The 27913-nt window shown below is 36.3% G+C and overlaps 1 protein-coding gene across 1 annotated transcript in view; it reads left to right on the top strand.

Annotated features, from left to right (window-relative positions):
* Positions 1-27913, top strand: part of DTWD2 (DTW domain containing 2) — a gene marked incomplete at its 5' end in the record, with an annotated part of 55939 nt that overhangs the window by 10471 nt on the left and 17555 nt on the right. The window contains 3 exons of the mRNA XM_084225026.1: positions 13689-13779; positions 17081-17175; positions 20189-20378. Of these exons, the coding sequence (XP_084081152.1) occupies positions 13689-13779; positions 17081-17175; positions 20189-20378 (376 nt within the window). The remainder of the gene's footprint in view (positions 1-13688; positions 13780-17080; positions 17176-20188; positions 20379-27913) is intronic.

Here is a 27913-nt window from a genome sequence, read left to right as displayed (position 1 = left end):
GTTACACCTATTATGCCTATGATGTGTGGTACAAATTTCGTTTTGAATTTTTGAACTCAGTTCCTAAATCTATTTAGCATGTCAATATGAAAGACTGTAAACTGTCTCTAAATTTAATCTCAAATTTAGTTTAATGGAAGTGTCCAGCTGTATTAGTTGTGTGAAGGGGAATGTTTCCTTGCAGTACTTAATTTTTGTTTTCCTGTGAACATGTAAAGAAAATGGACCAAATGAGTCTTGGAGGCCTCATCCTGTGGCTCTTCTGGCACAAAGTAGTAGATAGTAGGTCATCTGTGTTGTAAAGTTAACATGAATTTTAACCTAGTGAATAGTCAAATACTTACTGTGGCTTATCTTTATTTCTTTCTATATGTATTCCTTAGTTTTTATATATTAATAATTGATAGTACAATTTTTTGAGAGCTTTTTCCTTTTTTTCCTTTTTTAAGCAGTCAATCAACTATTGTCCAAAAGGCAATAAATTTTAAATAAAATTGACTATGGATGCATCCTACATTTGGAGGGAGCGCCTTTTAATGCGCACTTTTGTGTGAATTGACAATATCAGCTTATTCTGCCTTACAAGATTTATTATAAAATAATTTTTATTTTCTTATGATATCATGGAATTGGCATTCTTGCCTATATTTCTGTTTACCACTTTAGCATTTCTATTTATTCCAAAAGTCCAGTTTAATGAAATTGAAAGTAGGCAAATTGTGGACTAGGAAGAGAATAAGTGGGTTGAATTGGAATGAATATGAAATGTTCAGGAATTCAGTATTTTGGTGCTTTTGTCAGATAGTGGAAAGAAAATACTCCTTATCTAAAAAACACCTAGAGTTTATGGGTTACTTACAGATGCCAAACAGTCTGAGGAAATCTACTGCCAGAAAAGTTAATTAGAGATAAGGCTAGTTTTGTTAACAATGGGTTATATTCTTAACAGATGTAAAGTGGTAAATCAAGACAGTGGTATTTTATAAAAAAGGATGATCTAAAAAAAGGTGGTTCAGAGGTTCTTATGGTTTGCTATGAAACACGAGCAGTGCAATTCAATTTTATAATGTATAGGACTTGTTTTTCCTGGTATTTTTGAATTCAGTATTACACTTAAGCAATTTAGGAATAAGCTGCCTTTCTCCCCCTGCCCTTGATTTATTAGAATTATTGGTTAGAAACTTCAGAAATTCTCTTTGTTAGAATTTTCAACAAATGAAGTGATAAGACTGTAAATTCATTATAGTTTACATTTATTTTGTTTTTAATAGAAGGGCTTGTTAATTGTGCTTTCTAATAGGAAATTTCATTAAAATACCAAAGAAATATCAATTAACTCCAATTGTGCTGATTCTTCTGGAGACCTATGACAAATTCTCCTTGAGCATCAATGTTCTTTTAAAAATCCTAGTGCATGAAAAGCAGGCAGCTAATACAGTGTATTAAGTTGATTTTAAGTGCCTTTAAAAATATGTCATCTCCAAGTAGGTTAAAAAATAGCCCCTAGTGTACGCCAAGCCTACTTACACCTATAGCTGCTTCATGCCTTACAAAAGCGAAGAGGGATGCTGATGAATATGTGCTTTAAACTCAAGGGGTTTTAAAGATACTTAGGCACCCAAATATCGTGGAGCTTGTCTTTAAAACTGCTTCAGTAATGTCTTTGACATTTATAATGGTACAGTGGATATAATCTGTCAAAATCTATTAAGTCGGTTATGCTTTAATATAATTCTGTTCTGAACCACTGCTTTAATTTTGTGTTCTGTTCACGTTGGCAAATGCTGATTTTGTAACTGTTAGGAGAGGGGTCGGGGAGGAATTTCATAGAGGCACTATCAGAGGCCTAATGAAGTCATGTACCACTAAAACAAATGTGGGTAGGCGACAAATGGAAGAGCCGCACAACCTTCTTTCACAGACTGATTAATGGATTTAACTGTATGTAACCATGATGAGAGGTTCTGGTTCTGGAGCAGTTAGTGGTTACCTTTGTCTGAATTTAAGAATATTAAGGGAGTGTTTGGGGGCGTTCTACAAAAGTCAAGCTGGGAGTATACAGGCTGGGTAATAGGTTTACAAAACAAACAAAATAAAGAGAGCCTTCCGGACTGTTGAAAGTAGGAGAGGTCTTTGTGGGGGTTTATACTGCGGGCAGTGCTATTGAACATGCTCCCAGGGAAGGCGTGCGCAGCCAGCTTGCAGGTGACAGCCAGGTGAAGGGAGCAATTGCTGTACTGCAGGAGGTTAGAGCTGCCGTTCAGAGAGACGCTGACAGCTGTCTAGTCATGAGGAACCTCAGGAAATTCAGCACATTCGAAGCTCAGTTCCCAGGGGTAAACGAGCCCCGCTGTCACTGTCAGCCTGCAAGGGAGTCACTCTGCAGTAGAGGTGGGCAGCATGGTAAGCGTGGGCCAGCAGCATCTCCTGGTGGGAGGAGAGGCTCTGTCCTGTCAGTTTCAATCATAGTGTAGCTGTGTTTCAGCTTCACAAAAAACGAATTAAACTTTCTGAGAGTGGTTAAATGCTCGAGCTGGTTACCTGGTGAGACTCTGGTAGGCTAACATCAGTTAGCACAAGGCCTTTGAAATTATGTCTGCTTTGAGTCCAAAGCTGTCCAATTCTGAATTATTTTATGAGTCTGTTTATAACTTTTTACTGCTGTGCTGTGTTTAAGTTAATATCAGTGGCCTCTCAGAGCATGATACTTTTATGAGCACAAAGTTACCTATTAACGGTTGTGATCCTTCTTATTCCTGCCAGCTTCTTAATGTGCAGTCTAACCTTGTCTTTTGTTAACTTTTATAAACATGCTTGCTAAATATATACTGCACTAGTAATAGAAGTAGTGTTTCCAAGTTACACAAGAAAGTTTCATGCCACTGACTTCTAACTTTCTTATTTTAAAGAAAGCGTTATTGTGAGGTATTTTTTTCTAGGACCTGATGCCTGCAAAGCACCTTGAGTGGTAAAAATCAATGTGGTTCTGAGGTTTGGTGTGGTGACTGCTATATTAAACATTAAAAAACATTTGTGCCGAATTGATTGTTTACCTTATAAAAGCAGCATCTTCCAGTATCTGGAAAATGCTTTAGAATGGCTTAATGAATTTGATGCCTGGTTAAATAAAAGAGATGTTCTGTATTCCGTAAAAATCAACATATTTTAAAGTAATACCTTTTTACTGTTGAATAACAGGTATGCTGTTTTAAAACACATTATTTTGTTACATTATATCAGGAAACTGACTGACTGCTTTTTAATAAGATAAATGCTAGATCAGAAGCAGTGTATTTGACAGAAGTGCTGCTCTTCAGAAAACGGACACTAGAGCGCAGTGTGGCATTTAAAGTGCTCTCACAGCTAAGTGGCCTCAGGAAGTCTGAACAGGACATTGCACATGGCCTAATTAGTATTGTTTTATATTGTTGAGTTATACTGAAGTTTTCTGAGTGTCTAAACACAACTCCATTCTTCTACCATCTATGGCAGAAATGTATATTATACTAGAATACTTTAACTGAATATTCTATTTAATATTTAACCATTTTCCCCATACAGCTTATTTGTCATGTACTCCAATAACTATATTTTTGCTTGCATTCAGTTGAAGATAAACTGCAGAATCTTTCTTTTAACAGGAATATGTGTTCTTTGAAAGAGTGTTGTCTGATAGATGTTACCTACTTTCATGTTAATGCTAAATATCATTTAGGAAGGGAATACTGTTGTGTGCTTGGTTTTACCATAATAAATTATAACACTACCTTCATTTAATAGGGTTTTAAAAAGTTTTTTAAAGGAATAAAGGTTAAATTCATAGCTATAAGTGGCAGGACATAGCATTGTTGTGTGGGTTGAGAGACATAAGGACTTAGCTCTTTTAACTTCTGAAATATGTGTGGGCACTGATCTTGCTTTCATTAAAAATCAATGACAGAATTCCCTTGACTTCATTTGGTGCAGAAGTGAGCTTTTAATTTGATTCCCTTTTTTCATTTGCTTGTTTCAAACTAGGACACAGGCTTGGTTTTGTTATCTTTAAAAGATAAAGTATACATTTCAATAGGTTCTGTGTTTAAAATACCATATTAGTTAAGATGAAGTTGCATGAGAGACCTAAATTTCAAATATGAAATAACCTATTCCATTTGTGGAGATAGAAAGAGTGGTTTAATTGAAACATGGTCAATGTGTTTTAAAGATACTGTTGTTCATGTAATTCAAACTTAATACTAAGAAAACCCCATAAACTGGACTTAGAAATATACTGTTAGAAGTTTTTGTTCTTGCCTGGATAGATTTTTGCAGTGTTACCCTTACTGAAAAGTTGTAACCATCCTTTTTTGATCAATAAACAAGACATAACAAAACAATAGTGCAGGAAGATTTTAGCTAAATTTAACTTGAGATTTGTGGACTGCATTCACACAGCTTCCTTTGCTGTCTGAACCCCTCACTGCACCTGGAATGTACTGTCAGGGGCTCCTGTTAACAGTGTCTTAATCTCAGCTTCCCTGTCTCACTGCAGTTTTAATTATGAACCTTTATTATACATGGGGTGCTAAAGAACCTGTGTTCCCTCACACCAAGCTACCAGACTGAGAAGAAGAGGGGGAGTAAGCCACAGTTTCTGAGAGTCATGTGTAGAGAGGCTCTTTGGGCATGCATGCAAGGGACTACCAAGCCTACCAAACCCAAGATGATGGTGCTGTGTTGTTGGAAATGTTTTCTTTTTTTCTTTTAAATTTTGTTTTCCTCTTTCTTGCTTGGATTGGTGGGTTCCTCTCTTCGCTGGGAAATTCAGGACTTTTTCATGAGATGTTTGTTTAGGTTACAGAGTCTTTCTGCTTTGTCTTTTCTTGTGGTAGCATCTGGGCTTGTGAAACAGATTGGGAATTATAAGCTGGCAATGTAAGACTTGAGTTTAACTTCTTAATGTCTCAATGGCGCGCTTTAAATGCCATTACTGCTTCACCTTCTCCAACAGATTTAAAGCTCTGCTAGCTGTCTGGCATCAAGCTTGTCAGGGTGCCAGGTATTTTGCCAGACTGTAGAGCCAAGATGCATGAAAATGTCAACAATCTCAGGCTCATTAGTTTTTGGCTTTCCTGGCCTTTCTGTAATGACTGCAGTGCTGCATAAGCTAAATACTATTTTATTTATTTACTCCTATTAGTTCCAGTGGAGACCACAGCCAACTTTAATGTAAACAGTTAAGCTGTTGAAAGAATGTTCTCCTATTGATTTGTTAATTTAAGTTATTTGCAAGAAAGCTGCCTGCCAAAGTCTGCTTTCTTGTTAAAAGTTCAGAAAATGATACAGTGTGGATATTTTGTTCTTTTCTGCTTTGCACCTTTTGTCTTCTAAAGCACTAGAAGGTACTTGTTGTATGGAATATGTTTTGATTAGGCTTGTAAAACTGCCATGAATTTACCATGCTGAAAAGAAAAATCCCCAAACTAACTTGTTTGTCCTTTATTTATGATTTAATTGGTCAGGCAGAAAGGTTATTCGTCTTGGGAAGTGGACACATGAGAACACAGCACAATTTAAAAGCCTTTAATAAGGTTCATGCTGCCTTTGTCCACATTTTTGAAATGTATTGATTTTTGTCTGTATACTTTCAGCATAAAAATATGCAAAAGATCGCTCATTAAGGATAGCATACTATTCCAGGGTTCATACACATGCTGTACTAAAGAATTTACTAATTTTGTTGGGTAAGCTGTTGATTCCCATTGTAGTGTCAAAGTCTAATGGAAATGTCCAGTTTAACTTAAAATTCTTCCAATATAATTGCATGCCACGGTAGTGTTATAAACTTCTCCATAAAAGCCACTTCACCCATAATTGGTAATTCTCTAGATACTACCTCCAATATGTGCTGCTATGACTACTACTGATGATAAGGGTAAAATCTCTTGTACTATTTACTTCGTGTTGAAAACCACTGTGAAAATTATGGTAATGCAAAATAGAAGAGAAGTTTGGGATGGTACATAAGCTTGGAAGGAAAGATAATTTTCTTCATGAAGTTTAGATTTTTTTTTACAAAAACACATTTTCTAAAGAGAAATGTACGTATATAATAGTATGTATTTTGATTTGCCTAATTTTTGAAGAACTGCACTAACTGATGTGATTTTCAAAAAAGTAAGAAGGTTTTCTTTAATGAGAACTCAGAGCTTGTAGTTAACTAAGTGACTGCTTCTGTCTCTTACTTCTGGAAAGTTGCCTTTTTAGTCCCGTTTTAGTCTTAAATCTAGGGAAATAAGATCTTGTAATCTGTGAGTAGGGCTTTTCAAATATATTGCTATAGTTGTTCCAATCCAGACCAGTTGAACTTTGACTGAAAATCATTACAAGCTGATCATTGTTTGGTGCTGAAGAAGAAATGAGTTAATGATGTAAATCCTGTTTCTAGTAGCTGGCTGTCAACTGCTGAAAACTTAGCTGTTAAGAAAGATTTGTTGCTTTTTTTTCCCCCAGTAAGAACTCAGGACATAATCCCTGAAGTATATTGGGTTGCTCTGAAAAGAAATGTTAAAATGAAACCACATATAGTCTTTGCACTTTTTTTTCAACACTTATGTCGCTGAGCTTTGTATTCTCCTGCTGAGTGTAGGAGCTGGATAATGGTCCATTGCCTTTTTTTTTTTTTTTAAATAGTGATTTGTGCCAGTAAACCATACTCAGACCAAATGGGTCAAACATGAGGTTCTGTGGTAGAGAGCTAATAATGATTAGCAGGTGCCTGTGGATCATCATAAATACTGGGCACCTGAGAATGATATTTGTGGCTGATAGGAATAGCAGTTTTGTGATTTTCTGAACTAGAAAGCATATCTTCATGCTTTAGTAACTTTTGACAATGGACAGCTTTTTATTGCTGTGAATTTCTCCCCCTGCCCATTATGTGATGCAACATAACTGTTCATGAAACATGTAAATAGGTGTTTCTTTTTGCCCTTAGTCTCTGCTGGTATTCCTTGATGTCTCTGAATTAGCTACCTTATTCTTTGTTCAGGTTTTCTGAAGTCCAGTGGTCTGGGCAGAGGCCCAAGACTTTTTCAAATTTACAAGAAAGCAAAGTTTTCAAATTGATTGACTATGATGGAAAATTAGTGTTTTGCGCCAGTGGCTGTGGTTAGAGTGGAAAACAGAAAGAAGGGCAAGGGATGTATCTTCTCATTATACCATGTAGGAACAGGAGAACTGCTAAGACAGCAGTTCTCCTGTTCCTACATGGAATCTGAGAAATCTGTAAGATGTCTAAGTGCTAGGAAATAGTTCTGTGATCTCCTAGTAGCTGCTCCCTAGTTGAAAGGCAGGGAGATGACTCTGTCTCCCTGTCTCCCTATTGAACTTCTTTCTGTACCTCTTCTCTGAAGTATCTCTGTCCCCGTCCCATTGCCTTTTCCCACTGCTGTATCCCTTGACCATGTTAGTTCCAGTGGGATTCTAGGTCAGTTCAAATGCAGTTTTTGTCTAAAAATACTGCATTGCTTTTTGAATTCTTTATACTGTGACCAAGTTTGCTGTATTGATAGTACCTTGAGGCAAGAAGAACAGATGCTATGTTTTATCAACTGTACATCTATGAGGGAAGTGCTCTGGAAATGAACTCATTGAATACAATGCTAACCTCTGTTTAACTGATCAATTTTATGGTCTTGTTGGTTTGGAAGTTTGTGATACTGCTTTCAATGTCTTCTGGTACAAAATGCTAAATTTAATCTGGCATATTTTAATGAATTTAATATTTAGTACTGCAGTGGCTTTTCCTAGAACTAGATAGAAAAGTTTTGGAACCCATTCCAGAATACTTTACAGTTTTAAAGTGTGAAAGGAGCATGATCTCTAAGTTAAAAGAGACAAAATTAGGTTTAAATTAGATTTTAGGAATAAATTCTTTGCTATGAGGGTAGTGAGTCACTGGAACAGTTGTTCCAGAGGAGCTGAGGGTGACCCATCTCTGGAAGCGTTCAAGGCCAGAACAGGGCTCTGAGCAGCCTGATCCTGAAAGGTGTCCCTGACTATGTCTGTCTAGTTGGAATAAGATGATCTCAAAAGTCTTTTCCAACTCAGGCCATTCTGCTGTTGATCCATTGATACTGTTGGTTTAAATGAGTGTTTCTAGGAGGATGCTTTTTTTCCTGGGTGCTACTTTGAAGCAGTAAAAGGAGGAAGCTGGTAGTGATATGGTATTATATGAAGTCCTGACACATTCAGACTCAGGGCCCTCAAGCTCTTTAGCACAGTGAACATTTGATGTGCATCGGAAAATGATCTGCAAGATGGAGAGACACCAAAGGGCTCCATAGCTCTCTCATGATAGCATGAGAGCAATGGTAGAGCTTTTCATATGAAATAGAACAAGATCAGCTGAGTTAGTTTATTTCTGTGTTCTGTTGCTTAAAGTTGCTGTCTTTATTATATTGAAAAGGTTACAAAAGCTTTTGTGCAGGATAACTAAATTTTCTTTAAATAGTTTTCTTTTTACACCTGAAGGCAATTTGTTTGCAAAATAGATGATTCATAATGTTGGGTAACATAGAAAGAAATTTTTTCCATTATTGTGTATAATTTTTTTTTTCAATAAAAGATTTTCACTGTGATTTGTATTAGATATTTTTCCTGTGCTTATGCATTTAAGTGTATGTTTTTACTCCGGGAACAGAGGTATGTTCCATTAAATTCCCAGGCTGCACCATTAAAAAACTAAAATGCTGACTCAAAACCAACCCATACACCTGTTTTATTTATTTATAACTTCTTATGGTAAGCAAAACTTTGGCAATATGCCTTTTTTATTTTTTTAAATTTCTTTTTCTTTTTTTCTATGCCAGGAAGCTGGTGTTATACAGATTATCAAGTGGAAAAGGAAGTACTCTATTATTGTTCTTGATACTCCTTACACCTGTGGTTCTGATACTGTGTTTTATGTGGCTATTGATTCCTAATGACGTTTGTAAGGATCTAATTTCACATTTTTATGCATGACCAGTGACTTTCTAAATTTTTTGAAAGGGGCGGGAGGAAGAAATGGAAGTTGGAATACATTGAAATCTTGTTTGAGTAAAGAATGTCCAAAATAAGCCTAGAAGAAACCTAGACAAAGCTGATGACATGAGAAATTACTCCAGGTATTTTTGATCTGGCTTCTCCAGCACTCAGAGTGCACAGCAGATGTTTGTGTAGTGTCATAAAAATGTTCTGTATTTAGTTATTAGTAACACTTTACAACTGATGTGCATTTTTGAAAACTGCCTGGCTGTTTTCAAGGGATTATTTATTGAAAGTTTGTACTATTGAATGTTATGTCATATTAACTTCAGACTGTGTTTTTCTTCTAAATGTTGTGTTAGGATTGTTTCTTCCTAAATGCATAAGTTTATACATATCTATGTATAAGATCTACGTATAAGATCTACTTATTTGTGTATAATCCAGTCTTTCTTTTATGTTCCCTTTACAGGTGTAGTGGTTAAGGTAGAGAATGTAAAATGTTATCTTAAATAAATTTTTAGTTTTTGTTTGTCCTCTAACATCAAAGTAGCAAAAATAGCATTAGTTTTCAAATTTTAAAAAATAAACGGGCTTCTTATTTTAAACTTTACCCCACCCCCCTCCCTTCCCCAGCTTTGTAAAACTCCTGAATGTTGTTTTAATGCATGGGAGTAATGGACTTGTGTCAGTATAAAGCGTACATTGTAGTGTTAGTATAAAACAAACACATAGCGATTTTGTGGCTTTTCTTCAGATTTCTCAGGTGGGTTTTGACCTTGAAACCCTTGGTGTTTTGACAAAAACAGTAGAGAAATCTAATTGACTTGAAGCAGCCATTCTGTTTTGACAGGCATGTTTTTTTGAAAATACAGTCTGGGGCCTGACCTTGGCAATATGTGTTGGAACATTAATATGTTGCTGCAAGTGTTAGTAGTTAATAAACATCAGCTTCTTCCTTATTTTAATATTGGAAGCATTGTTTCTAGAACATGTGCTTGGCGCACTTAACCTCTGTATGTTTCCATACAAATGTCTACAAATGCTGAGCATAAAACTGCAACTTTGTTTTTGCTTACTTTGGGTTTAAATCCTTGAATAATTTACCTGTAGTTTTCTGAGTGTGTGTATGAGTACACCCACTTGCATTCACAGAATAATGCTTGTTTTCAGAAGAAGACTTTGGACATGTAGCAAGTAAAGTTCTGAAGCAAGTTGCAGTAAAATAATACAGAAACTTGGAAAGAATTCCAGAATTAGCTCACTGTTTTCCAGACTATGGCATATTTACTTTTAGAGTATCTCTGCCCAGAAACTAGTAACCACACTAAACCTGATGCCACAGTCTCCTGTCCAGATTCAGTTCTGCTGGGAAGATAGACTTAATGTTATTCTGAGTATCATTAATTGAGATATAAATAATGGAAAGAAAGCTATGAAGTCAGTACATGTACATGGCTATCTTTTTCATATGGATCATTCTTGCAAAGTGTGGAATGGTGATTTTTTTCTTTTAGTCATGCCATTGTGATAGGTTACTTCATCATAATTTTTAAGACTAGAAAAGCTATATTGAAAAACAGGTTAGAATCTACTGGGTAGCTTTGAGCTGTACTGAAATTGCATACAGGAGAAAAATTCAAGAAAAAATTATCCTCTTTAAAATCCTAATCCCAACCCACAAACCTTTTCCTTGATATTCTGAGCACTACTTCTCCTGCCTAGAGCTGATTGTTACTTTGATTTCCAGAAGTGAGAAAAAGATGATGTTCAGTGTTAAAGAAGTTCCTGGTGCTGCTTCTTTTCTGTAACATCAGCTGTGTATGTAGGTCAAGAGTAAAACAGCATCTTTAAACAAAAGAAAAAGACTAAATGTCTTTTCTGCCTAGGTGGCCTTTCTCCTGGCAAAGGCAGCTTTTGTGGGGGTGGAACAGAACTTGGTTTGTTCTGTAGTGCTTCCTGTCCCACAGATGTGGACTGGTAAGGTTGGTTTCATGAAGGAAAAATGTTAGGGGTTTTTTGTCTCACAAATAAGTGTTAGGTTCCAAACTAAAATTACAGAAGTAAGTCTTGTGCCCTCAAGATGGGGTTGTAAAAGTATGTAGTCAACATAATTAGGTACCTAATTGGGTGCTTAATGTTAAGTGATGTATATGCATATGTAAGTAATTAAATTATATTGGGAAATTCTTTATTTGTCATAGTCTGTGCTCTGCTCCCTACAGATCAAATTATAGGCAGAATTTATTTTGCAGCTATTTGAAAACACTTACTTTCCAGGAAATTTTCTTATTTTTGTTTGGGCTTGTTGGTTTTTTTGTTTGTTTGGTTGTTTTTTTTTTTTTTTTTCTGTGAGATTAACAAAGTTTAAACTATCTGTGAAAAACCCAAACCAGTGCGGAAAATATAAAAACCATATACCAAAGGGAGACTCAAAATTAAAGTTATATCTAGTAAAATTTGTTATAATTAAACACCCTGAGGTCAGAAATCACTGGGAAGTTCTTTTGTGTGCTTATGAGAGGTAATGAACAATGTAGCTCATGGGACTGAAGTCAACAGCTAACTGTTCTGGAACAGCTTGCTTTAGTAGATTTTCATGCCTTCATCTCTCTTCAGCAGAAAATACCATAATGGGGAGACCTCAAACAACTTACCTTGTAAGTGAAACCAGCTGTTGGAGTGAACCAGCTATTGGGGAGCAACCAAGGAGTCACACTTTGTACACACCCCTGAGTTTCTGATGAACCTGATGATAAAAAAGAGGATGAACTTTCACTTAACAATAAGGGCACAGGCAAAAAACAGCCTCCACAGTATTTGCCTCTTTCTAGGTTGTAATCAAAATGGAGATTTCTGTTTAAATTGCAAACATCTGAGAACATATGGGAGAAAGATAAAGGGATTGCACTGGAGAACAACCATCAGACCTGGAAGTGATGATGTTTTCAGTTCATTCGTGATGAAGGTCCCTTGGTGGCCCACTGAATAGGAGGTTACTGAGTGCTTAATTTTGGGCCTGAAGCATGGCCATTGATACCCCAGAATGTGGCAAATTTATGCTCCATTAGCAACAGGAAAATGCTAGTATTAGACGGAAAAACAGGCAGCAGGCTACTGGAACAGTACCCTAGAAGAGTGTATCCGAATAATTTCCAGTTTGTCATTAGGCTGATTTATTGTCTGTGAGCCTTTCAGTCTAAATATTTAACGGTATTTTTTCTGCTGCTTAATTGAGAAGTACCAATTTCTTGTTTTGCATCAACATTCCCCCCATCCTCATTTTGTATTGTGACTGGTGTTGGGTAACTTTTAACTGTATATCCTGTGAGAAGGGAATAGCCTCTGTGCGTCAATAGTTGGGGCTTGAAGTACAGGTTTTAAATTAGCACAGCCTGTCAACTGATAAAGAGGAGCTTATCAGTCCTTACTGCCTTTTTAAAATGCTGCCATTTACTATTAAATACTAATGTTTGAATGGGGAACACTTGTACTGGTGTGGATCACTGTAACATTACTTAGTCCACCTGTCTGGGAGCATGCTTTTGTGAGCAAGCAAATTTATTCTCTGTCATCATGAATTTAATCTGAACCTTACTTCAGAATTCACTTCTTTGAATTACATTTGCTGCAGTGATTCATTGCTTGCTGTCTCTCCTTTGTGGTCAATGTATAAACTGTTAACAGTAAAGGTTACGAGGAGGGTGCAGGTGAAATTCTGCTCCAAGTCCCTGTCACTGCTGAAAATACTGACTTTATATGTTGTAAGCATACAGAGTTTATATATAGAGAGTTTTGTTTGCAGAGGTGGTATGATTTTAATTGATGAATACATGTAGTAGTTTCACTGTTAAGAAAATTCTTCATTTTCCTGAGTAGTCAGATAATCTATGCAAAGAGCTAGAGTGACATCTTTCCATGGATGTGCATGTGAATGTACATTTTTCTGCAGTGACAGTTCCATTTTTCTGTGAAAAACTTCAAGCTCATTTCTTTGCTTCTGTTTATTCTTGATCATTCAGCAGATCAGTTTCATACTAAGCATAAGTTAATTTCTTTAGATACTGCTCTTCAGCTAGTCATTTCAACAGCTTGAAACAGTACACTAAAGAATTAAAATAATTTTTTTTCTGATTTAGATTGGATGTTCCTGACAAGGATTTTTCTGTTTTCATTCTACATGTCTGCTACATATTTCTGCATAGACGGAATTATAAAACATTAAAATACGGCATGTCTGGGTTTTCACATGTGTATACTTCTAAAATGTTGTATTCTAATAAATCATTATAAATATAATATAAATTGTAAATATTGTATGTTTTATTATAGGTCACCATATTGTTGAAACTAACTTGTTAGGAAAGCAGTAACAGACTTGTCTAATAAGGGTATGGATACTAGTAAGCTGCTCATCTTGAAGATGACAGAAGAATTTTTAGAGTGCTGTAACTCAAACCAAACCACAGAAAGTGTCTGAACACTGTTCTCCAAATGCTGTTTCAATAAAAGCCTTGCTTCTTTACTTTTAGAAGTGAAAGGAGTTTCAAACATAAAATTGCATGAGGTTTAATACAGTGTGGTTAGGGAATGCAATATGTTTTTGTGCAATGTAGTTATATCTTTTTTCACAAACTGCTGATTATTTTTAATTTCTCTCACTCCTTTTTGCCATGTAGCCGTCCTCAGAAGGTGTGTTTGTGTCCTTTCCTGCCTGTTCATCCACTAAAGGTCTCCACCTGCTTGTATATAATTCAGCATCCAGCAGAGGTGAGTAAGGCTGTGGTCCATATGGGACTTGAGCTCTAATCGTAATGCAGCAAGTGGTAGGCAGGAGGAAAGAGCTGTGCTGTCAGCTCATTGTAATACTTCAACCCCAACCATCAGCTGAGTACCAGGCAGTACCACAGTACTTGCCCCTCTGCCAGATGGGATGGAGATGAGAAGCAGAGGGAGAAAATGTAAAACTTTCTGTGAGAGAGATAAAAACAGTTTAATAGATTAAACAAAGTGAAAAGGAGTAGTACTACTACTACTGCTACTATTAATGATAATAGCAACTGATGTACAATACAGTGCTCACTTCCTCCTGGTGCCCAGCCCATCCCTGAGCAGCAATTGGCAGGTCCTCACCAATACTGGGCATAATATTCTGTGTGTGAAATAACCATGTTTTGCTGGTTCGAGCCATCTGACCTGGACATGCTCCTGCAAGATTTCTTGTGCAGTTCCTCGCTAGCAGAGCATGAGACACATGAGAAGTCTTTGGCTTAGGTAAACACTACTTAATGTACTGATACTTTCGTTGCTGCTATAAACATTATTCTCATCCTGGATCTGGAACACACCATTGTGTCAGCTACTGGGAAAAAATTAATTATATCTCAGCCAAAACCAGGGCAATCATATAATGATTTTTCCTTTTAAACTTCATGACTGGTTGCCAGTTCATCTGAGTTGTTATATTTGTTGTTCAGTTCTTTTGAATTATTGTATCTTCTGAAATCACACCTTATTTATGTAATTCTATGCATGCAAGACATCTCAACTGTATAGTCCTACTGGAATTGAAATCTACTTGCCTTTGTACAAATTGTAAGAATGAAATAATATTATTATTAAGTATCATTACATAAAATAAAGGCACATGGGTGTGACTTGTGGGGTATCTTGTACAAGGCCAGGAGTTGGACTCAATGATCCTCCTGGGTCCCTTCCAACTCAGCGTACTCTGTGATTCTATGAACACTGTGTCTCGCAGAGGTACTAAGAGTTGATCCATGGAGAAATGTATTTTGATTACAGCAGTGGTCTTTTATTGATGATAGTGTTCTGCTGAAAATGTGAAATAAGCTATTCATCTTAGTGATGACCTTACCTATTTCCCCAAGGAAAAACTACAGTTCAGCTTCAGAGCAGTATGTTTTGGTTTACCAATAGGAGGATATACATTGATGTTTTTCTCTTTGGTTGACAGTGGCCTATAGAGGTGGATCATAAGGTGTTTAGAAATTGTACCACAGTTACACAGATTTGGGTAGATGGTGGGTCTGCAAATTAGACTGTGGAATTCAGAAAACTGTACTGTCATGCTGCAGCTGTTTGCTTGACATTACACAGCTGTTCAGTCAACATGCAAAGAGTTGTTTACTGAAGGAATTTAAACGGAACACAACTCCAATTAAAAAAAAAGTCTTCTCTTGCAGGGAAATAAAACAGGAGCCATGACATGTTTGGGCCCTAAATGGGGAAACTGATTTTTAATGGACTGTGTATAATAGAAATACTCCTCTATGTTACTTCCTACTTTAAAAGTACCTAAATATATGCTGAAGTCACTTGCTGGGAAAAATAAGTTTAAAAATATGCCAGAGATATTGAATTGGCATTTTAATTGTGTTGAATTCCCTGTTCATGGTGGAGAGTATTAGAAAAAGTCTGCAGATTATTCTGGATTTATACAGCATTCCTGTGTCTGTCTGGAAGGCTATCTACAATTTTTTATTATTTAGCAATCAGAACAGCTGTCTGTTACAATGGGATGCAAGTTTTCTGTGACTCTATATTGCATAATGATAATTCATAAAATACACTATAATTGGAAGATCACTATGGTAACTATCCAACTATATGAGGGCCCTTGGCTTATCAAAGCTATTAAATGGTTGGAAGCTAAGAACATCATACAGTGATCTTTGGAAGTGGTCACAGGTGGTGCTTTTGATTGCATAACTTCAGAGGCATACATGACAAAAGGTTAGTTCCCTTTGCTGCTCACACTTCAAAACACAATCAGTCTTGAAGGCAGATGAGCCTTTTGGACTGTATCTGATCCTTCAGTATGCCATCGCATTACAGATTCACTCTTAACAGTCTGTTTCAAAAATAACCCATTAAACTAACCAGGTAGAGAATATCTTTCCCCTGCTGCATGTCAGTCTTAACTGTCATCCCCCATGTGCTTCATTGTTGGCTTTGGAAATCTGGAGTGCATTGGAGTAAGCCTTCAGCTCTGGTCAAATGGTGCTATTGAGACTGGTACTGAGGGAAGATAGTAATGTAGAAAGTCAGGAAAAACATTTCCTGTGTTCTGATTAATGTAACTAATGTCTTCACTTTCACACTATCCAGAGGCCAAGCTGCCACTTACACCTGTGCATGTGTCAGGTGTTGTGAAAGGGAGAAGAATCACTTGTTGTAGAACAGCGGATCACATGTGAGAAATTGTACTGCCAAACTTCCATTTTGCATAATAGCTACATGAATTATTTAGATTTTTATTAGTGGAGGAATCCAAGGATAATTCCATGTCAAGGTGTAAATACTTGGTTTCAGATCAGTGTTACTGCATCATTGCTCATCATGACACTAGTTTAAAAACTAAAAATATAGAAATCCAGCATCAGGACTAGTGCAAAGGTGATGGAATTATTTGCTCAGTCTGATTTATTTTTTTCTTTGCATATAGGTAAATATATGTATATATATAAGCAAATAGGATAATTTTGTAATTTTCCTTTTTTCATGACTGCTGTTATTATACAGTGGCATAGCTAGGTGTAGAAACCCCTTTTTGTAATCCTTTTGCCTTTGATTATTCTTGAAGTGATTGCAAGTAGGATGTAGACAATGATGTACTTTTCAAAACCTGAGTGATGTGTGTAACTTAGGACAGAACCCCAAAGCATCTGTTTGTGGAAATTGAGCCCTACCCTAGTTTTCTACCAATCCTGATACTGTTTTGTTAATGCTAATGCTTTTTTTTGCCCACTGTTTGTTATTCAGTGATTATCTTTGAAGTTTTGTTATTGTTTTTTATACTGATAACCTAGTTCAAATTTATGATGATGATCATAGATTAGTTGAGACTGAGTTCAATATTGTCAATCAAAACAATATACTTTGAAGCATCAAAATTGGTTTTTTTTCCCCTGAAGATTTTTTGTCCTGTTACCTGCTAAAATTTTTTATCTGTCTGTAGTCAACAGAATTTGATAGAAAATGAAAACATTAACAATTCATGGAAGCCTTTCTTGATTTTATTCAAAAGTAACTTTTCTTCTTTTTACAGGAAAGTCGAGTTTTAAGAACCGTACCTTTGCTAGCAGCTTGTCTCCCTCCAGACAAATGCAAAATTTTGGTTGGTCGACGTTTTAACGAAGACAGGTGAGTGGGGTTGCCTGTGCATTTTCTGGTTCTCTGTAAATCATAGGAATATATCTTTCAGTATCTTTTAAATAGCCAACAGTGTTCTTAATTTTTATTTCAAGTGTGCACACTCACCTTTGATATAAGCTTCTGATTTCCAAAGGTAGTCAGAAGCACTTGATATTCTTCCTTCAGGTTATAGTCTCAGCTCTGCACTCTTGGAATTTTCATATGGCTACTTTCATACTCTTATCTGTTTCCAGTTCTGTTCTTTCCTAGTACTAGGTCCGTCTTACTATTCTGTTTTGTTCTTTTTTGATTTGCTTTATCTGACTAACCATTTGTTGTCACTGAAATAAAACGAATAGTTTTTACTTAAGTGTGGGAAATTGAGAAAGCAGTCTCATTGTGAGAAACTCTTAAAAAAAAACAATTCACTTTCTTCTTCTCTTAATCATAAGAAAGCATAGCTCTCAGAAATTTTAAATTATTTTTTCCTAATATTCTGAGATGTTGGAAAATACTGCTTTCCCATATAGCATCTTTAATCTTAATTAGATAAAGCTAAATCTTAGAAACCAGATCTTGGTACAAATGCCAGTGAAGTGTTACTACATACATTTTTAATAAAGCAAATAGAAATTGTGAATACTTAAAAAGAAAATTAATTCTCAAATTAAGTTGAATCCTTAGAGAAACTTTCGTGTGTTGTTAATATTTGCTGTTTTCTTGTCCTTCAATAAAAATTGAATGTTAATACACAGGACATGGTGAGCAAGAGCAGTTGAAATATGCTTTTGATTTTATGTAAGAAGATTGTTGGTTAAATTAAAATGATACCAAATTACTATAGTGTAAGTAAGGCTTAAAAAATAGTGGGCAGAAAAGTTTCCATGTACTTCTGTTTGCCACAGGCTTTTCTTACAGATTTCCAGTTTCTATTTACAATTACTTTCCTGTTCATTTTGGAAAGACAGATCATTATGTTTTGGTTTTGTTTGTTTGTTTGTGTGTTCGTTCTTTGTAGTAAATGACGCTTACAGGAATGAAACACAGTGTTGAATCAGTCTGAACTGTTTGCTGGAGGGAGGATGGCTGGCAGTGAGTGTGGTCAGATGGTGGAATACTATCTCCAGACTTATTGGTACACTGAATTCCATTCCACATTCATTTCATATACATCCTGTATGGTTCCATTTGAGTCTTAATCTCAGGATTTCAATGTCTTGCACTTCAATCCTGTCTGAATTTAACATTCTTAAAATTGTTTTTTTCACATGCCTCCTCCAAGAGTGATAATGGAGTGCAGGTTTAAGTACACCTTGTATATATCAACTCAAAATCCATTATGAACCATTTCTTTCTTCCCTAGTCCTCCCCACTCCTACCACTGCTTCCCCCTACAAATACATGTTATTGCTTGATTTTTGGAGAAGTGGTGCAGGTGCCTGGTTCCTGGAACTTAAAAGCTCCAGGTGACAGTGGCAATAGGAATTCTTCAGTGTGAACTTAGATGTTTACATCTAAGTGTGCCTGTGTCTAGATCTTGCACCTAGTGGATAGCTATTGAGAAGTGCCCACTTTATGTGCTGGCTATTGTTAATCCCATTCTGATAAACCTAAGATGTGCTGGCTTCTCTTTCCACTTCACATGGTATTGCAAGTGCATATACATCTTCTCATCCTACCAAATCAGTTTACACCTTATAACCACTGAGGTATTATGCAGAATTAATTTCTTATTTGATGTCACATGCTTTGGACAGTCAACCCTTGCTTTATATTTCTTCATACTTTCTGATTGAAGTGAGACTGAAGACTGAGAAATGAGTTCCAGACAAGTAATGCAGTCTTTATTACAACACTAGCCTTTTCTTGGGTTTCCCCCTACCAGTCTGCTTGTCTACTCCATTCTGGTGACATCCCATCTGGAGTGTCCAACTCTGAGCCCTTAACACAGAAAAGATATGGACCATTGACATCTTGGAATGAGTCCAGAGGAAAGCCATGAAGATGGTCAGGGAGCTGAGCACATCTCTTATGGGAAAGGCTGAGAGTTAGAATTGTTCAGTCTGGGGAAGAGAAGGCTCCAAGGCAGACCTTATGGAAGCCTTTTGGTACCTAAATGGGATTTCAAGAAAGCTGGAGAGGGACTTTGCAAGGTCTAGAACAAAGGAAATAATTTTAAACTGGAAGAGAGTAATAGATTTAGATTAGATACTAGGAATAAATTCTTTACCTTTATGGGGTGAGGCATGGAAACAGGTTGCTTACAGAAGCTGTGGTTGCCCCATCCCTGGAGTGTTCAGGCCAGACTGCTTTAGGCTTGGCTTTTGATTCCTGTAGTACTATTTAAATGACAATGTCTTTCACAGGTTTTTATAGGCTAAGACAGCAGTGTCCTGCAAAAACTTCAGGAGTTTCCATGTACATTAACTGTACACTTAATAGGCAGTTGTTACTCCTGTGGTACCATTGACAAATGTAGACACCAACAGGAAGGAAGAAGAGAGTATAAAAGTATGGGAACTATAACTGTACCCAGGTAGTATAAGTAGTAATTAAAAAAACCCCAAACCAATGGAAATTATAACATTTTCAAAAGTGTCCTGTAGGTGTGGACTATGAATTGCTAATATTCTCTATATATAGAAGGTCAAAAATGGGATAATTGCAGTAATTTTATGCCAAGTGCTTGAACAAATTTTTCTAAAATGCATGTATTAAATTTTGGTAAACAATTCAAAATGTCTTTGGCTCCAATACACATTAAAGTAGTGATTAAGCAAAAGATATATTGCTTTATTCAGCTTTCATTGGTCACTTCTGTGGTTGTTTTTTGACTGCCCCCACTTAGAAGCTGGGGGAAAACCAAGAACTTCAGATGTGTTGGAAGGAGAAAGTGATAGATGAGAAAGGGACATTTTAAGTAAAATTTGGTGGAGATGAGTGGGAGCTAATATTTGAAAGTATGTGTATATAGTGAAAATTTTCAATAATTAATTTAATTTTGTGTTTCTGTGCATTGAAGGTATCCTGAATTAGCAACTGTGTGCAGAAATCCCAATACTCTAATTTTGTATCCTGGAGCTGAAGCAACCAATTTGGAAGAAGTTGCAGTGATGTCTTCTAGTCCATCTGTTATGATTATCATTGATGGAACATGGAGTCAGGCTAAAGATATATTTTACAAAAATTCTCTCTTCCGCCTTCCCAAGCAGGTGAGTTATAAATTGTAAAATAAAAATTCAAAGTTTGTCTAATAGATGCTTTCTTCTGATCAGTCAGAAGAGAGTGGTTTTCTGAGGACGTAACCAGCTAACAAGAGAAAGACAGCTTGAGAAATTATTTAGTCAATCTGTAAGATTGTAAGAAATATGATTGTAAATGTTGAGGATTTCTACTTTCTCACTTTAAATTTGCTTTTGTTTGGTTTTGAGCTAGTGTATGTAACTTCATAGTGAATAATTGTTTTGCATAATTGAAAACTAATTTGTGTAGAAAATTTTAGTGTTTTGTTTAAGGTGTTAGAATACATAGATTGAAATAATTTTTTTTTCCTCGTATAAGTATTTTACATTGCAGAAATAGGAAAGCTGAAAGTTGAATTTTCAGCCTCTTAGGAAAGGGTCACACTCTTCTCATATGTGGTCTCCACCATATTAAAAATTCTGTCTCAGGTAACATGTTACAAATACTCTCCATTTGACTGTAGGAATAATATTGTTTCTATATCTTAAGTATTTTCATCAGACTAGGATTGTTTGTCTGCATTTAATTTTTTGACAAAGCTGCCATTTTCATTCAGGGACATAACTGAAAGTGTATTGTAGAAAAAGTAGTAATACCAACAGTTTTACTAATGGGAAAAGTAATTCCCTTCATCATTGGATCATAATTAGTATCTCTGAGGCTGTTAAATGTTTATTTTATTAAAATAAAGGACAGCAAACTTATGGATCCTTTTACATACAAGTAATGCTTTTAAAATTATAAAATCCTGCCTAAGGCAAATTGGAGCTGATAAAAACTTTGAAGTGATAGAACAAGTAAAAATAATGTAATGAAAATGTGCTAAGATACTACACCAAAAAACTCTTGGAAAATTGAGTAGTAGTGTTGACTATAATGCATGAAACCTTATTTAACAAAATTAATAAATATATAAATAATTCATATTTTAAAAAATCCATAATACCCACTTTGTTACATTACATTTATTTCACTATTGCATTAGATTTCACCAAGACATTAAGATGTATCTGTGCACTATAAGAAATGAAAAAAACATTTCATGTTTACAAACAAATCATAGGAGGTTTACAACACAAAGACTAGATATAAATCACATCTACATGTGATTTTGTAAACACCTAATTTGCCCATAACTGTTTTCTGTATGTTAAGGTGTTTTGTGCAAAATTTCATTGCCATAGGAGAAAATGTAGGTGTAGGGTGTTAATCTATTAGCCTCTGTACATGAACATGTAAAGACGTGACAGCCCAGAGAGATTTTCTGGATGGAAGTTAATAGCTGGGTACTGTGTACCCTCTCTCCCTGCAAGTAGGCACCTCTGTACAGGGTGTAAGACTTTCCAGAAGTAACGACTGGATATGGTTTGTCACTCAGGTGAGTCAGACTTCCTTTCTGAGAAAGTTCAGAGGCATTGATCTATGAAATAGTGATGCAAAGGATCATACTTCAAGCACTAGGGAAAAACATCAGCAGATGGCATGAAAATAAAAAAACGTTCTTAGGAGATTTGCTTCTTTGTGCATACTTGAATTCTGTATTGCATCAATTGAAGTCTTTAACTTCTGGAGTTATTAATCAATACTCTACTTCTTATCTGGCCCTTTTTTCAAGGAAAGGTATATTCTGCCATCCCTATCCTTCTTTTTTATTGGAATTGCATTGTTTCTCTTGTTTTAAAGGGTTTAAATTCTTAGAGTAAATGAATACAGTGATACAGTGATTCTTGAAGTATTAAATAAATAAAAGTGTTAATTTTTTTTAAAACTATGCTAGATGGTTTAATCCATCTGGTAAATATATGAGAGCTAAAATCAGTATTTGGTTTGATTTTTATTTTATATGCTACTTGATACTTTCTATTATTCAAATCACATGGATGTGTTATGATGACGTTGTTGGAGTTCCCAAATGCAAAAATAGCTTCCTGCAGGAAAAATTGTTTTCCCATGTTGAAGTGTGACCTGGCTGACTTCAGTCTCTTAGATCAAGTTTAAAGGTTACATTTAGTGGTTTGACTGTTATTTTAGCTTTATTTGTGCTGTGCTGTGCCAAGCTAGTACTTGTGCTGTAGCTGCAAACAGTCACTGTTGAGACAGGTAAGACTCAGTGAAGACACCCACTGAGTGTGGAGCAGTGCAAAGGCTGTGTAGGAGCGCTGTGACCACACCTGCATGTTAGACTAAGTTTGGTCATTTTGTGTGGAAATTAGCTTGAGGCGCCTGTGCAGCCCCCTGGAAACTTCTTAATGGTTGAAATTAGCAGTAATGTGGGAGAAGGTAGTTATAAAACTGTCTGCAAGTAAACACCAGCACTGTTAGGGACTAAAGTTTGTACAGCCTTTGGAAGTGTTCTCTTTCATCTTTCTCATGAGCTAAATATCATGGACACCACTGTAGAGTTTTTCTGGCTTTTTACTATTTCTACATTTCTTGTTTTCTACATCATAGTTCATATTTAAATGAACCATGTAAATGGTTCTCTATTTGAAAAAAGTTTTTACTTATCATATTTTGAAACTTCGGGCAGATATTGTAATTTTCTGAGACAAAAGTTAGTAGAATATCCCTGTATTTGAAATTCAAGAAGCCAGGCTTTGGCCCCAGAGAGAGAATAAGGTGGATATGACAGCAGCTATTTAGAGGGGATGTTAAAAGTGAAGAGGATCTGATACCTCTAGGCATTATCTGTAATACAAAAAGAAACTAGACTTATTCAATAAATGTTGATTTGTACTTTTAATCAATATTCCGGAGGTAGAAAAGAACTATTTTAGTAATGAAGAAGTTCGCAATTCTTAACTACAAAGACATGATTGGAGACATTGAAAGGAATATTTAATTGTATTACTTTATAGCTTTGCTGATTTTGGGTAATACAAACTGCTATGTTGAATGATTTTCAAGATACTGTGGGATATTTTAATAAACTTGGCTGTTGTTTTAAATTAGTATTAAAATCTTGAGATCTCCAATAAAAGCTTTGTTAATTAACAGTTCAGTCAGCAGAGCATTTTTCCTTGAAAAAAATGTTAAAAGAAATTTAAATTGCACTCTTCCAGAAAGCCCCAGAGGAAATAGTTATGTATGAATCTAACATATTTAATCTGAAAAAAAGTAAATTTATGTCTTGATCCAGAATCATTCTTATTGTATGGAATTTTTTTTCATAAATTACAAAGCATGAGCTTGGACAAACTTTTTAGCAAAAAGCTATGAGGCACTGGGCTTAAGATGACTTAACATAATCACAGAATCAAGTAGATTGGAAAAGACTTTTGAGGTCATCAAGTTCAACCTAGGACAGAACATCACTGTGTCAACTTGTTGACACTGATACCAAGCACCACATCCGGTATTTCCTAAAAAGTCTTTTCCCCTCCAGGGACAGTGACTCACTTCACTGCCTCTCTGACTAGCCCATTGCAGTGCCCAATCACCCTTTCTGTAAAAGTTCCTCCTAATGTTCAGCCTAAACCTCCCCTAGGGCAGCTTTACGCTGTGTCCTCTTGTCCTGTTTTTAATTGGGTCGGAGAAGAAACAGAGCCCCACTTGGCTACAATCTCCTTTCAGAGAGTTGTGGAGAGTGATAAGGTCTCCTCTGAGTTGCCTCTTCTCAAGGCTAAACTCCCTGAGCTCTCTCAGCTGTTCCTTAATCCTTAATGTGATTAATACATTGATTACATAGGGTACTCCATGAACTAGCAACCTCTGGAGAAGCACATTATCCCAGGATGTTTTGCATAGCCACAACTGAGGAAGAGGTCTGCAGGCTTTCGTGCAACAGCTGTTCTTGCAGAGGGGATACAGAGAAGGTATTCAGTTATCTTGGAGCAGTTGATGCAATTAGTTTCAGAGAAGAACTAGCCATTTGACACGGTTCATGTGGTAGTGTATTGTGTGAAGTAATCACAGGCCACTGTGGGTGAAGCTGCTTCTGTTTATGAGGAGATAAGCACAGTATAGTGGGAAGAGATGACTAAACTCCTGTTTTTGAGCACTTCAGCACCAAATAAGAATTGAAAAAGTTAATCTGAAAACCATATATATAAAAAGTAGACAATCTTTCCCAATTGCTTATTGTTTCATCAGAAGTATGTAATGCAGAAATAATTTTTATTTATGAATAAGTATTTCTGGATCACTGTTGTAAAGGAATCTGCTATCCCAAACCTGAATGAATTGTTTCCCTTTTTTAAAAATCCAGTGAAAATCTTTGGGTCATCATGCTTTTGCTGGATAATTGTAGAAAATAAATACCCGTCCCTTAAAAATATTTGGAAAGTGCTACACAGTGGTTCTTGGCTTTGCTGTTTTTTGGAAGGGATGGGAAATAAAAAGTTTACAGGCACTTTCTGGATAGTGTGGTTTACTTCTTTCTTATTATTTTTGCCATCTTCCTGGTCTTCTGGCTGCCCAAGGTGCAGCCAGCTCAGGACGGGAGCTCTCTGCCTGGTCTGCAGCTCCCTCCTTCCCCACTCTTGGGGTATTTTGAGGTTATATTCCTGTGACATTGAGGCAGCACTGGGTTCCAGGGCAAAATGTGGGATCTGAGGAGCCATGTGATTGTTCTGAGGCTTTGATGAGCTTTGCACTGAGCCGTGTCCACTGGAGGGGACCTTGGTCATCTTTTAGATGAAGGCTTTGAATCCCTTGTTTGTTGTGTTTGCCCCCCACCCTGGACCTCCAAGATCTGTGCTTGTCCCAGAGGTACTGTGCTGCTTTCTGTGTGAGGCCATGTCTGTGATTCCTGCTGGCACACGTCTGTCCTTTCTCACCCGTCATCTCATCTGGCTCACCCTTGGGGAGGGGACAATAGAGTTCTCCCCTTGCTTTGTCTCCCCTGCTGGCAGTGACAGCCCTGGAGGTGGCTCTGTGCCCTTTGGGCACACTGGCTGTGATTCAGGGCTCCACAGAGGGTTTGCACCTCTTGGATTCTGTTTTTTTCTGGTTTCTGTGTGCTCCCTCCTTAGAGGAGAAGAGTTTTGGGTCAAGAACAATAAATATCAGTGTGCGTGATGAGATTGAGCAGCGGAGGCACTGGGACCTGCACCATGCCATGCTGATGCCAAGGGGACTGTCCCTGCCCACATTCTGGAGCAGCTCTCACCACCTCAGTGTCATCACATTTTATTTTGAGAATACTGAGGGGCAGGAAGAAGAATTCATATTCTGGTATTCAGGTACTAATAAATAGTTTTAAGTGAATGTGGAATGGTGCATGGAAACTGTATTTCCCTCTAACTTTAAGCTGAGGCATCAGCATCAATCTGGCCAACAGTCAAGAAAAATTTTATTTTAGACAGTCAGGTATGGAACATAAAGTTTAGTTCACTGTTAATTTTTTTTGCCTTTTCTTCCTATGTTGGTATGTGTAACATTTTAATCTAATCTGTAATGCTTTGACATTTTGTACTGACAAAATACTTTGTAAATATCTCAGAAGACTACAGAATATTTTAATGAAGTTAGTGTTCCAGTTTTAATGTTACCATTTGCACAGATTGTTTAACTTACTGCTTCTGCCTTAACTTATGGGTAGTCTGCATGGTGTGTCTGCTTGTATATGACTGGGCTCAGTTTAAGGTTGGGGGAAGCTTTATATTCATTGTGGCTTTTTTAATTCTTTGTTGATGCACTCTTCTGTTATTTAATGGGCATAATAATGTCAGCAGCATTGTGCCAACAAATTATCCTATTTATGCATTCATCACAGCATTGCTGTTATTCATATATTCAATATCTCATTTTCTTTTTCCATCATGCCTTCACAATTTCTAACACATCTATTTTGTTTCCCTTATGCTTTCTTCGCTACATGAAAATTGGTATCGTCATCTGAATTCTGGTTTCTTACAGCAAATTTTTAACCTTGCACTGTATGCTTAAATCTCCTTGATCAGTCATGAGCGTTTGTAATATATGCTTGTATTGTCAAGCACTGGTTCTCAAGCAAGTTGATGTTTTGATATCCAACGTTAAATTATTCTTGGTATCTCTCTTGCTCTTCCTTTCTCTTCCTTCTCATCCTTCCTTCCCTTAGGTAGAATTTATTTTCTAACCAGCTTTCTTGGTTCTAACCAGCTTTCTTAGAGCCCAAAATGTCACTTTTAAAAGAGTTAACAGATCTGTCTGCAGTCTTGCTTGAGCTTTTAAAAAATAAGAGGTATCTTTGAGATCAGGGAATCATCAGTAAATCTGATTTAGTGTAATTACTCTTTTAACATTTGAAAATAATTTGTATATTTCTTCTCCTGCAAGAGAATTCAAATACCATATTGAGAATATATGGCAAAACCATCCAGAAATTGCAAGAATGTATGTGTAAAGATTAATTGTTATTCAGAGGTTTTCACAAACACTGCCTATACCATCATTTCAGTGAACATTTAGAGATTTGGAGGCTAGAGTTTTTTATCAATATCAAGAGCACCTATTTGGAGTAACCCTTGTAGAAAAACAACCTTTAACAGTCAGTATTTTGACTGATGCAAAGCAGTCTTTCTATGTGATCATTTTTAGTGAGGGCCATGTGACTTAAAATTGCAATTATAATTTTGTTGATCTGTTCACATATCTGCATCAGAAGAGTGCTAATCTCCTGTGTGTTAAGACTGCATGATGTGTATATAAGGTCATGCATTTCCTCCTTAGCATACTGCTCAAAACTTCCAGGACAATTGATGCAAGTGTTCTTGAAATAAGGATTAAGTATCCAGAATGATCTTTTGGCCACAAATTTATGTTCAGCTCTAGAATTGTCAGTTTTCTGAGGACAGTCATGTGTCAATGCTTTCTCACCCAGTCAACAGTGAAGACTCAGAAAGTCTTAACATCACAGTTTAAGATTATCACAGTCCCTGATGATTGCATGAGTACTGCATGTTGTTGGCTGTGTTTCTGCTTATCCTTTCACATATCTAGGTACGCTGCAATAATATTAATAGTTTAGTGGAAAATCGCATTAAGAATAGGATTAGGAGTTCCAGGGATATATGTGCAGTATTGGTCTTGCTCAATGCAACTGGTGAAAGCAGGCGATGTATCTTGCAGATTTACTGAAGCTGTTTACCCACCTGCTTCATGGCTCCTTCTGAAGCAATCTGACTGAATCAGTGTGCAAAGGTCACTTTTTACAGATCCCTCACCAAATACCCTCAATAGAACGAAGTGTCATACAAAGAAATGCTGTGTAGTATAAAAAATGCTAAACAAGGCATCAGTAGCTGGTCTGTTTTTGCAGTTATTGTAATTTTATTTTATGATTTGTAAAGAAATTGTTAGTGGAGCCTGCAGTGAATCCAAGTTGTTCAACATATTCTGAAGTAATACTGAAGGTATACTAGTTAAGTGACAAAATGTCATCATGGCAGTAAGTTATTGAAAGTGGTAGTGATAACTCAGTGGAGAGTTCTATAAGGAGTGTGAATTTCAGTAACTGGACATTAATACAGCACAGGAAATTTACTGTAGCTAAATGTTAATGAAAGTGTATTAAAGTTTT

This window comes from Fringilla coelebs (assembly GCF_963513975.1).
Source record: "Fringilla coelebs genome assembly, chromosome: Z".
Classification (NCBI taxonomy): domain Eukaryota; kingdom Metazoa; phylum Chordata; class Aves; order Passeriformes; family Fringillidae; genus Fringilla; species Fringilla coelebs.
The sequence above is the reverse complement of the archived record's forward strand: the minus strand, read 5'-3'. Positions and strand labels throughout refer to the sequence as shown.